The sequence below is a fragment of the Ochlerotatus camptorhynchus genome, unplaced genomic scaffold (genome assembly GCF_037179485.1).
Source record: "Ochlerotatus camptorhynchus isolate MF236.1 unplaced genomic scaffold, CSIRO-AGI_Acam_v1.1 ptg000182l, whole genome shotgun sequence".
NCBI classification, from domain to species: Eukaryota; Metazoa; Arthropoda; class Insecta; order Diptera; family Culicidae; genus Ochlerotatus; species Ochlerotatus camptorhynchus.
In genome coordinates this window covers 1,599,042-1,611,152 of record NW_027040672.1, presented here as the reverse complement: position 1 = coordinate 1,611,152, position 12,111 = coordinate 1,599,042, and the positions used below count along the sequence as shown (strand labels likewise).

The 12,111-nt window shown below is 41.5% G+C and overlaps 1 protein-coding gene across 3 annotated transcripts in view; it reads left to right on the top strand.

Moving 5' to 3' along the window:
* Window positions 1–12,111, top strand: part of LOC135702022 (small G protein signaling modulator 2-like) — a 45,149-nt gene that overhangs the window by 14,532 nt on the left and 18,506 nt on the right. The window contains exons 2-11 of one of the 3 annotated variants that reach the window (XM_065222988.1): window positions 1,453–1,655; window positions 2,213–2,385; window positions 2,449–2,668; window positions 2,732–2,953; window positions 3,027–3,336; window positions 3,582–3,767; window positions 3,833–3,972; window positions 4,031–4,190; window positions 4,247–5,178; window positions 5,251–5,375. In XM_065222988.1, coding sequence (XP_065079060.1) covers window positions 1,453–1,655; window positions 2,213–2,385; window positions 2,449–2,668; window positions 2,732–2,953; window positions 3,027–3,336; window positions 3,582–3,767; window positions 3,833–3,972; window positions 4,031–4,190; window positions 4,247–5,178; window positions 5,251–5,375 — 2,671 coding nt within the window. Of the gene's footprint in view, window positions 1–1,412; window positions 1,656–2,212; window positions 2,386–2,448; window positions 2,669–2,731; window positions 2,954–3,026; window positions 3,337–3,581; window positions 3,768–3,832; window positions 3,973–4,030; window positions 4,191–4,246; window positions 5,179–5,250; window positions 5,376–12,111 lie in introns of those variants that run through there. The other 2 variants (XM_065222986.1, XM_065222985.1) reach the window with 2 other exon arrangements.

Genomic DNA, 12,111 nt, shown 5'->3' with positions numbered 1-12,111 from the left:
TTGGGAGAGGCAGAAGGAAAGTCAAGGGATTATCACAGAAAATACGTCGACTATTGTGCTGAGCTTACACCACTGACTGCACTGACCCTTTGAAATTTATATGGACATTACTATGGAAACGTGAACTTTATAATCAACTCGTCCCAGCCGTTCACTGTAATGGTTAACGGGTAGGCTTGCAGGAAATGCTACAACTTTGCTCAAGGCGACAGTTTTCTCGAACTTCAGGAAAATGAGTTATTAATTTATTGAGCAGCTGATGATCTTCAGACATGATTAAAATAGACATTGGTGCACTTGGACTCACCATCCTTGCTACTATGTCATAGGGCAAGATGCAGTCGTTTAAAGTGGAAGTGAAAAATTCAAAATCAGTTCTATCGTTCGTAGTCAAAGACGAAAGCTTGAGTTTTGAGATTTTCGAATTACACACGAACCAGAAACTTCCATAACCGCTGGCAGCATTAACTTCGTGTCTGGCATTGGTGAAGGATACAAAGAGAGAGCAAACTATTTTGTTTCTTTCAACAAAATGTATGTGCCAAAGAATCGTTTGACTGTAGGTCACTCTTAACCTCGCTATCAGCCACAATTGTGGTGAAAAATCTCACAATACTAAGGAGCTCGTTAACTCAACATCAAATTGTCAAAATGTCTCGGGTGATTTTGAGAGCATAATAGCGAGAAAAAACATTTTGCTAAGGATCTTGTTATCACTGACGGTTAGAACTCGATTGGAGCGAAGACATGCTTTTGGAGACGTCATTTTATAAAAATAGCTTTATGTATCCGAGCTAGAACGATCGTCAGTTGCAGTGGTTTGTTGTGATGTAAGGGGCTTGATGGCCTAGTGATGACCGTTTTTGTTTACTGAGCAGAAGATCGTGGGTTTGGAATTGGAAATGGAATCGGTCCATTTCAAAAGTGATCTGTTTTCCTTTTTCAAATGGAGAGAAATGTCCCAAAGAACCACATTAAGCGCATTTTACCAATGACTCATAACTCACTAAATGAGGCCATCATGGTAGATTTTTCGCAAAAACAATTAGGTATTAAATACTTCAAATACTTTAAATGCAGTAATCCATCTATGCTTTTTGTTGATTATTCTCAAGTTATTTGCATATTTTTTCAAATTATTGTTTCGTCACTGTAAATACTAGAAAGTAAGCTTCTATCTTTTATTTCTGCTAGCTACCGCCAGTCGATGTGTTAGTAAATGTTTGTTCTCGTTTCTTCTCCCATATCTTGGATCCACCGCTCGTGTGGACTATATACTTGTGCGTTACCCGTCGTGTGCGTTATTCAACGGCATCCCGAAATTGGTAAACTCGTAAAATTGCATCACTGGTACGAACATACACGTGTTTGAACTGCACCCGTTCTCTTCCTGCACCAACTCGTAACCCACTATGACAAACCAAAATCTCTCAGATAATATTGATTTTAAAGAAAAGCTGATAGCAGCTGTGAAGAAAGAGGTGAAGCAGGTGATGGAGGAAGCTGTCACCAAGAAGTACATCCACGAGGAATCCGGCTCGGTGACTACGCTTTGCGCGGCGGTTGAGGCCTGCCTCAGTCAGGGCTTGCGGAGGCGTGCCCTTGGTTTGTTCAAAACTTCATCCACTACGGCACTGCTGCACAAAGTGGCCAAGGTGAGTTCGTGGCGTACACAAAGAGCTAATGCGTGATGAGTGCCTTTCCCAGAAACGTCTACCCATAATATCTGAAAGAATGTATTGCCACTCCCCATAGGACTGCTAGCAAACTTCCCCATCCAAAATATCTTCCAAAATACCCGTTAGAACCAGCCATAGAACCTAGTTCTACAAAATTGATTGGATTGTGAGTGATTTTCTGAACCTCTGGCAGGTACTGTTTTGTGATTTTTTGTTTTCTCGATTAGCGGTAAAAGATGTAGAAATTTCTGTTATCCTGTGTTTGTTGGCTACCGTTTCTGGAGACGCCATATAATTTTCTTTCCGTTTCGTTTTGTAGTAGAGCATTTTGGACAATCCGCTCCCAGTTCGATTGTTTTTCACATTAGAAGATTAGTGTGTTATGACGTAATTTTGGGAGAACTTCTATACGCTTTACCGAGTGAAAGCCATCTGTAGCATTTGTACATAGTACACATAACTCGTAGTACCGCGCCTAGTAAATGGTCGCAAATAACATTTCTAAACCTATTCTGTATTTGCTCACCACACAGCAGTGTCCTGAGGCAGCTGTTATCAGTAAAAAGGTCCAGGAAATTGAGAACAACGACCCCAATAAGAGGTCCTCATCCAGCAGCGATAGCACTATCAAACCGCCAATTTTGAAGAAAGGCAGCAGCCATTCGGTATCAGCAACGACATCACAATCGACGACACCTGTCGTAAAGTGAGTAGTTACTTATTTTCTGAGCAACAGTGAAGCTCTCACATTCAGAATTTCATATTACAGATACCTCTGGATCCGACTAGCGCTGTATGAAAAGAAGCTGTCCCGCATAATCGATCATTTGGTTACGAACGCAACCCGCTATTACGAACGTGATTCACTCGTCGCCGATCCAGACTACGGTTCCATTCTGAGCTCCCTGCTAGTGGGACCGTGTGCACTGGATTACTCACGTGCCAAAACTGCTGACCACTTCTGGACCGATCCTCCGGCAGACGAATTGGTTAGTTCAGCTGTTGCATATAACCATACAGACATAATTCTCATCAATTCTCATTTCTTGTAGGTCCAACGACATCGCATCAGTTCGGGAAATCCAACGTCACCGGCCATCCGGAGACCAATGTTGAACTTCAAACGTAGTCTCCACACCAGCTCCGAAGAGGGCAGCATGGCTTCGTTCAAGTCCAACTCGCTGGTATCAGCCTCGAAGGATTACGTGGAGTCATTGCATCAAAATTCCCGTGCAACGCTGCTGTACGGGAAGAACAACGTCCTCGTACTGCCAGTAAGATTGTTCCAACTGTGAAGGTCATTCTAATCGACACCACTTACAGCTTTGTATTTTGTTAACATTATAGAAAGACGTCAGTGAGCCCATGCCCGGCTATCTTAGCCTACATCAGACAATTCAGTCGTTGACTATCAAATGGACACCGAACCAGCTGATGAATGGCTACACCGAATCGGAGAACATCGACAAGAGTTCGTACTGGAGTTACGCCCTGAACGTCAACGTGGATGAAATCGTGTACGTTCACTGCCATCAAGCCCGGGGAGGCGATACGGGTGGTACGATCATTCTGGTCGGACAGGACGGTGTTCAACGTCCGCCGATCCACTTCCCCGAAGGTGGACACATGGCAGCTTTCTTGAGCTGCTTGGAAACAGGTAACATTTCACAACTAGCAATTCGGTTATTGACGGCATTCTGTTGGAATGTGAATCCAGGGTTCCAGGGCAAACAATCTAACAGAGTTCCAAGAGAAATCCGTCCACATAAATTAATGTATTCAAATGCTTCCTGTCAAAGTTGTGGAAGGAGTGGAGGTTTCCAGAAAATTTGAAGCGGGAAATTATTCTTAGGGTTTTATGGGAACTTTCAAATTGAAAATGTTGTGATGATCGAATTCCAGGTCTTCTACCACACGGCCAGTTAGATCCGCCACTTTGGTCTCAGCGTGGCATCGGACGTATCTTCCCGTGGCCCCACAAGTCTCGCCGTAGACCACTGCCGTCGCTGTTAGAAGCGGCCACCAGTGACGAGCTGCCGATCGACTACGTGTTTCGAGTGGTCAACAAGAGCAACACTGACGAATTCTGTTAGTTAAATTTCAATTGAAGGCTGTAACGTTTAGAATTTAATGATTTCCCTTTCATATTGTAGTGGCAAATCATCCGATTCTGGATGTGGGAAGAACTAGTCCACGCTACCGTGCGCAGCTAAGCAGCTGTTCTACCAACGAAAGCAGCGACTGCTCTAGTAAGAGTCTCTCGATCGATGCAATGTCTATCGATAGTCCAAACGTAAGTGTTTCTCGATTAACTGTCTAGATCTAGAACCGTATCTGATTGTTAATTATAGCCGGCTACGAATCAATCCACAAGTATTGCCCTTGTTTGCTCAACGATGAAGAGACAAATCATATCTCGAGCGTTTTACGGTTGGCTAGCTTACTGTCGTCACCTATCTACGGTTCGCACACACCTTTCGGGCTTGGTCAATGGACGTATAACTCCTGATGGTAAGTGTGGTTCCAAAATCAAGCTTACAACGTGTAGAAGACTGTTTTTTTTTCAGTCGGAGCAGAAGAAGGACTTTCAAAGGCACGTTGGGAAGGTTTACACGACGACAAAGGGGTGGTGGCGGACGATCAGGAAGTTTATCGCCTGGTTTACTACGGTGGAGTAGAGCACGACATCCGGAAAGAGGTGTGGCCGTATTTGCTGGGACACTACACTTTCGGAACGACGCCAGAAGAACGCGCGGATTTGGATGAAACTACTAAACACTACTACGAGACTACGATGAGCGAATGGTTGGCCGTTGAAGCTATCGTTCGCCAGAGAGACAAAGAGAAGACTGCGGTTGCAGTCGCCAAGCTAAGTTCGGGTAGTGGCAGCTTGGATAACAAAAGCAAAGATGCCGATGAAGAAGAGATGGATAATGAAGTATTTGAGGAGAATGGTTTTTCGGATATGTCGGAACCGGAAATGGATGATGACGAGGATGCTTCGAAGGCTAAAAAACCAGAGGAACCAGTTGAAGATGCTAAGGAGGAACCAGAGAAAGCTGAGTTGGAGGATGGAGAAAAGATGGGTTCATCGAACAGGCTAGAACTGCCCCTTTCGGATAACAGCAAAGACATGGACAGTAATAAAAGTTCCCCATCGGACTCGTCCTACGCAACAGTGGGTAATGATTTTGTAGACGTGGGCGATATATTGCCAGTTTCGAACAACGAATACGTCCTGCCAAACGACGAGGAAGAAGAGCTGCAAGAACCGACGGAAACGGACGATGACTGTCCGATGCAATCGCCGGGACATCCGCGAGCTGTGATTGTGACTGATGCGTCGATAGACGTGACGATGCTGAATGATGCCAAGGAACCGAACAACAATACACTGGAGGCACTATCGGAGGAGGGAGCTACCAGCCAGTTGGATGCACTGCAGGAACCTAAATCAGCTTGCGTTTCACCGGCTAGCTCGAACGGTGGCATCTACAGTGTAGGTTTTTTTTTTTGTTGAAGTGTTGAGAATACATGGCATTTGATGATGGTGTTTGTTTTGTTTTTGTAGAGCGAGCTATTGGAATCCTTCGGACTGAATCTGCACCGCATTGAGAAGGACGTTCAACGATGCGATCGCAATTATTGGTACTTTGCAAATGAAAATTTGGACAAGTTGCGGAACGTCATATGCACGTGAGTATTTGTTTTGTGCATTGTCATGTTGGCTGCGAATAGTTTTTTTTTTCCATTTACCGGCCATTTTTTTCTTCCCTGGAAATGGGAAACAGGGGATGGCTCTTCTCGGGAATCCGGAAATATTTTAATTCATAAAAACGCGGTAAAACAAAAGTACCCAGCGGCCAGTTCACCTTTACTTACTTTTGACTAGTTTGTCTCCCTTACTCCTTCTAATGTTGTCAAAAACGGAGGAGCAAAAGCATCCAACAGCGGTAGTTAAGTGTGGGAACCCAACGTTGAGTACAATCATGATTACCGACTTTTGGGTACAACTTACTTCTTTTGGTTAGAATGGGGATTCCCAGATTCTAAGCTTAGATTTTAAGTTGGATGTAAATACCCCACAAAATGGTCCAGGCCCGATGGAATCCGTTAAAGAGCCAATTCTTGCTAATGAAACGGCTTTTTCATTACCTTCTATACTACAGTCACAGACAAACAGACATAACACATTGAATATTTCTCACTGTAAAACATCGTCGTTAAAACATTACCGCCATCTGTTGAGTACACTGTGGTGGGTAGTACGCTGAACATATGGCGGTAGTGTGGAAACGTCAAACGCAAGGGAATTGACTATGCGCGCCACAGGTGGCAGTACTACCAACTAAGATACTTTTAAATTGACCGATAAATGCTTGTTCGATGAACATATTGCGAGTGTTATGTCTGTGCTACAGTGATTAGGTACCCAGTATAGGTTAACACTATTAGTTGTAGCCAGCTGTTTCAAGGAGAGGATTCACTCCCAAACTAGCATCGACTATCATGTGTATGCTTTTAAAGCATTCAGTGCTGCTTGACTATCAGAGAAAATACAGATCTTTTTCATTCCTTTATTTAGTTAGTCAAACAAATATTTGTACATGTTAAAATAGCATGTATTTCTGCCTGGAGAATTGTAGGCCAATGTCCCATTGAAATTGGGATGTTGATTCCTGGGCCTGTGATCCCAGCTGCGGTAGATTTCCCCATTTTGGAGCCATCGGTGTAAAACACGTGTGATCCTGGACGAATTTTAGGACCGCCTTCTTCCCATATGATGCGATTGGATTCAATTACTTCAAGGGGAACATTAAAGTTAGTCTTGGCCTCCATCCAGTCTTCATTCATGGTTAGTTGAAAATCCCTGAGGATTCGTAGATATCCATCTTGAAAACGTTTTACATGTTTCAGCCTTAGAGCACCTTTTTCTGCTTCAAGTTGCACGAATTGATGTAGCGGCAAAATATGTAAAAGAGCCTGGAGTCATTGCTCCAGTTATTGACGAGCAGACCTGTTGTTGTAATTTTCCAAGGTTTTTTGGGCTGAAATTTGTCTACTTTTAGGCCACCACACTAACGAAGCATATGTAATTCTGGGTCTCACGATCGCCGTGTAAATCCAGTAAATCATCCTTGGTTTTCCCCCACTTTTTACCAAATGTATTGCTGCAAGCCCAAAGAGCATTATTTGCTTTTGAGATCGCGTACTCTAGATGGTCGTTCCAATTTACCTTATGGTCAAGTATAACACCTAAATATTTAGTTTGCTTAGATAGCTCCAATTGTACTCCTCCCAACTGAAGATTTGCAATAGTATGGTATAACAACTGTTTTAGAAGGATTGACTCTGAGCCCCTCCAAATTACACCATTCGGGTGAAACCACAGTATAGCAGAGAGAACTCCAACTTGAGGGCAACCTCTTGTTGGTTTCGCCGGTTAAGAAGATCCTCCTAATTTGGCTGTTATAATACGGTTGGTTAGCATAGCATGTATCCTTGGGGCGAAACATCCATACCTCTCACGCCATAGTCACAAGTTCAAATCTCAACCCCGGACAAGTCACGAATGACCCAAGAGTGTTACTGCCCACTCAACCCTAGACTCAGTAAAGGTAACACTAGCTATTTTGAGAGCTCTATGCACGTTCCTATTTGAAATGGACTGAACTGCTGCGCAGTTCTGTGCATTATCATAAGTCATTTGTATTGAGCCTGCGAAGTGCGTAAGTGACACTAAGTGGTTGTATAAATTACATTATCGTTTTCTAGACTACGAAGTCCATTTGTGTGATCTTTTGAGAGGGATTGTGAAGCCTAGCTACAATAGGCAAACATTCAATTTGCTCACATGTAAGCTTCCAATCCCTTCTTTTAGATTTACGAATGTCTCTATTATATTCTGTTAGAGATTGTCTGTAATTAAGGAACGTTCATCAATGAAAGTAGACACCTGCTTCTCAAAGGAAGATATTTATTTTCGAACAAATTCATAAGTTTATTTTATAATAATGAAAATCAACATACATATGACCGATTTCACGGGAGTTTGAATGTTTACTTCTCATTTCTGAAGAACGCTCTGACTTTTCTCTTGATACCTTGCCCATTAGATTCTGCACAACTTTTTTCTTAACTTTTCGTTGTGCTGCAGACCAAATTTTCTTGAAGCAGTCAACAGAGCTTGCTTCTCTTCCATCTTTCTTAAGATGCCGTTAAATTATTGCCAAGTATCTTTCGATAGGACGCAGTTCAGGGCAGTTTGGGGGATTTTGGAGTTTTTCGACGAAATCGACTTTTTTCTTCTTGAGCATCTCCAACGTTGCAGAAGCATAGTGAGCCAAAACAATGGACCTTTATGCTTTTGGTAGATGGGTAGAAGCCTTTTTTTGATGCATTATTTTCTGTAATTTTCACCATTGATTGTGCCCGTTGTGAAATACGAAGAACTCTTCAAGCCACATGAGAAATGGCTTGCCCCGCCAAAACCTTTTTTCCAATTTTTTCGGTTCGGATGTATCACACATCATCAGACACATCTGTCCTCTGCTCAGCATTGAAAAATTGCGGCCCGGGAAGTGTACTGGTATCCAATTTGACATACGTCTCGTCGTCCATCAAAATGCTCCGGTTCGGCTTTTGAAGGAGAACGTCATACAAGTTCCGTGACCGTATTTTCGAAGAAGCGTTCTTTGATTCCGTCCTTTTGGGTGCTTTTTGCTTCTTGTAGGTTCTGATATTGTTACGTTTTTTGATATTCTGCATAGTTCCGACGCTAATGTCCAATTTTTTTTTGGCAATTTCACGAACGGAACACGGTTTATGGGATTTCAAAAGGCGTAGGAAGCTGTCAGCTCCTATTTCTGGTCCGATGCCCCTTTTTGCGCCCAGATTTCAATAAATCTTCAAGAGAACAAGTATCTCCAAACTTCTTAACAATTTTGAACACTGTAGATTTACTACACTTCACGCTTTTTGCCAATTCTCGAAACGACAACTTTACGGAAAACCATTTGTGCAGATATAATCTGCGAGTTGATAAGCTGATCCGACCCATCGTTCGAAATTTCTCACTTATAAACAAACAATGTTTTTACACACTGAGCGAAAATTCACAATTTTTCGTTACGTTTTAACCCTAAACCATTGATAATCAGGTGTACACTTTCTTTAATGAACAGTCCTTAGTCCAATTATAAGAAGCTTTGGCTTTGTTAAAAAGTTTTCTAGTTAACTTTCTAAGTCTTCAAGCATTTTGTTCCACCAAGACGCATCCTTACATGAAGTTTTCCGTTTCAGTGAACAACTTTCTTCGAAAGCTGTCGTAATATTGGCAATAAATGTTGATGAAGCAAATTCTACACTGAAAATAAAATTTCGTTAATACAACGAAATCGGTCGTTTGTTCTACGAATTTTTTCGTTGTTTTCTGCAACGAAATGGATTTGTACATTGTATGAAGCTAGTTTCGTTAGAACTGTCACACTCGCTATCGCTACACCCAACCAGCGGGCCACAAATGTTGGTTGGTGAAACCGAAAAATGTGGAGTGTGCTAGTGAGGATGGGTAATAATCACTATCATTGTAAGGAATAAACATGACAAAAAATAAAAATATGCTTAAGACCGGACTCGAATCTTGAATCTTTTAATCGTCAGATCTGTGCTTTATCCATTGCTCTGTTTGTGCTACGAGTAATGGTAAAGCTGGAGGCAAATGAGAAGCACTCATCGAACGGTAATTCGAATTCGTTTGCTTTTTCTGCTGCTTGCATGTATCTTTGACATAAAACCACCGCGACCAGTAATTTGATTTATTGTGGTAGCTTGCATGTATCGGTCAAACCGACAATATTTCAAAAATAAAGTATCCCATCTTCAACACACAATCAGCTTTTTAGGAGACAATAAGCGCAGTTGTTGGTTTGATTGTACGAAAATGAATTTGTATATTATACGTATAAGGCGTAATATTGACATTGCGCCAGACGACAGAAAAAACGAATGTTTCGTATCATTTATGAAAGATGTGTTGTATGTACGATATTCATTTCTACGAAACGGTTTTTAGAGAAATAACGAAAATACATTTCAGTGTAGCTACTCAGTAGATGTGATATTATCCACTAGCATGAAATCCTCTTTCAAAAGTTTGGAGTAGTAACTATCCCAATTTGTTTTTATTGGATCTCTAAACTATTCGGTTACAAGAACACCAGAGTTATACTTAAACATTATATGTTTATGATCAGATATTGATGATTCATTTGACACATGTTAATTGTCTTTCATATCATATGATTTTAAGCTATACAGTGATAGATCAAGTACTTCTTGTCTAATTGAATTAAAAAATGTAGGATAATTTCCTTGATTACAAATGTTGATGCTATTAGATATTAAATATTGGAGTAAACAGTCATCTCTAACATTGTTGTTTGTGCTACCCCAGACAGACTACAGGGTGCGTGACGAATTTTTGCAGTAAATGGCATATTTGAGAAAAAATACACCAGTTAGTTATTCTAGCAATGAATTTTGTGCGATTTATTTTCTTTCGCAACACATGGAAGTTGTAAGTAAATTTATTCAAAAAAATTGCCTTCCCTTTCGACGACTGTAGTTAGACGCTTCCGGAAACTGCAGTATGCACGTTTTAAAATGTTTCGATCCATAGATGTCATCACTGCCTTGATTTTAGCTTTTAGCGAGTGTGGTGTGAGGGGTTCTATTGTTATCCCGTTGGACGACGCCCTATACAAAATAATCCAACGGATTGATATCGGGACTGCTTGGGGGCCAAATTTCTTCCTCCCAAATTTACGAAATATTTTCCGTAAGCCATTTCTGTGCTTTATTAGCAGTATGAGCAGGTGCTCCGTCTTATCACTTTCCCAAGCCTTTTTTAATATTTTACACTGTTCTTTCAGACACATTTTTTTTTTGTTAATTACTTTATTTGTACAGGCTCAATCGAATAAACTTTACAGAGCCAAGTTATCATTTTCTTTATACATTATAAATGTCTTAAATCTAAAATTAAAGGATTGGAACCGATTACTCGCGGTCTTCTCGAGGTTAGTGGATGACAATTGTTTGGATCGGGAGAGGGAAAAGGAGATTTGGAATATGATTTATGATTCAAAAATGTCACTATTTCTAAAACATATACTTAATCCTATCGACGTTATATCAACTCTGTAATTATACAATTATTACAGAAACAAATCTACAAAAAAAAAATACACACACACATACAAAACACAAACTAAACACAAGGTTAATCAAACTTACAATCTATGGTTAATATTCTTCAAGAAAACATATATGAGTTGCATAAACTCCAGATCGCGTCTAGCCAAAATATCCCGAACTGGAACATTAGGTTGTCTACCTCGAGCCCGAAGGGAATCGTACAACTCGGATCTGACTCCACGGTGCTCAGCACATGACCAAATAATGTGATCTGCGTCCTGGTAACCTTGTCCACATTCACAGAGATTACTGTCCCCCAGCTCAACACGGAACAAGTGAGCGTTTAACGAGTAGTGATTGGACATGAGGCGAGACATCATACGAATGAAGTCTCGACCCACATCCAACCCCTTGAACCAAGGACACTTCGACACCTTAGGGATGATTGAATATAACCATCGTCCCAAACTCCCTTCACTCCATTTATTTTGCCAGCTGGCGAGTGACTGTTGACGATAAATGAAGAAACATTCGTCGTAGGCGATTTGTCGATCGTAAATATCGCCTTCCATAGCGCCCACCTTTGCAAGCGAGTCCGCTTTCTCATTGCCCGGAATCGAGCAATGAGATGGGACCCATGCAAAGGTGATGACAAAAGATCTTAAAGATAAAGCACTTAGAAGCTCTCGTATTTTCATGAGAAAATACGAGGAGTGCTTTACCGGCCTCATGGAGCGAATAGCCTCGACAGAACTGAGACTATCCGTAAAAATAAAATAATGATCTGGTGCAAGTGAGGCGATCGTTTCTAGCGTATAATGTATTGCCGCCAGTTCAGCAACATATACGGAACAAGGAGCATGCGAAAATTGACGGAGCAATCATGGAACGATGATGCTCTGGGATTCCGCGAATCTCTTGCGTCATGGATAAATCAAATAGAACAGAATTGTCGAAGTCGGAGAAGCAAACACGATGAGGATTATGCTGCGAAGGGCTGACATGCTGTGTTATGTACACGTAGTACAATGACATAAAACGAGTTTGAGGGTTTAGCTCAAGAAGCTTCTCAAAGTTTGCAATCACCAGTGGGTTCATAATTTCACAACGGGTGAGGAGCCTCAGGGATAATTCCGAAAACCGATCAGAGAGTGGCAACATGCCCGCTAACACATCGAGACTCATCGTATGAGTCGAGTGCATGCATCCTAACGCGATACGAAGACAGCGATAC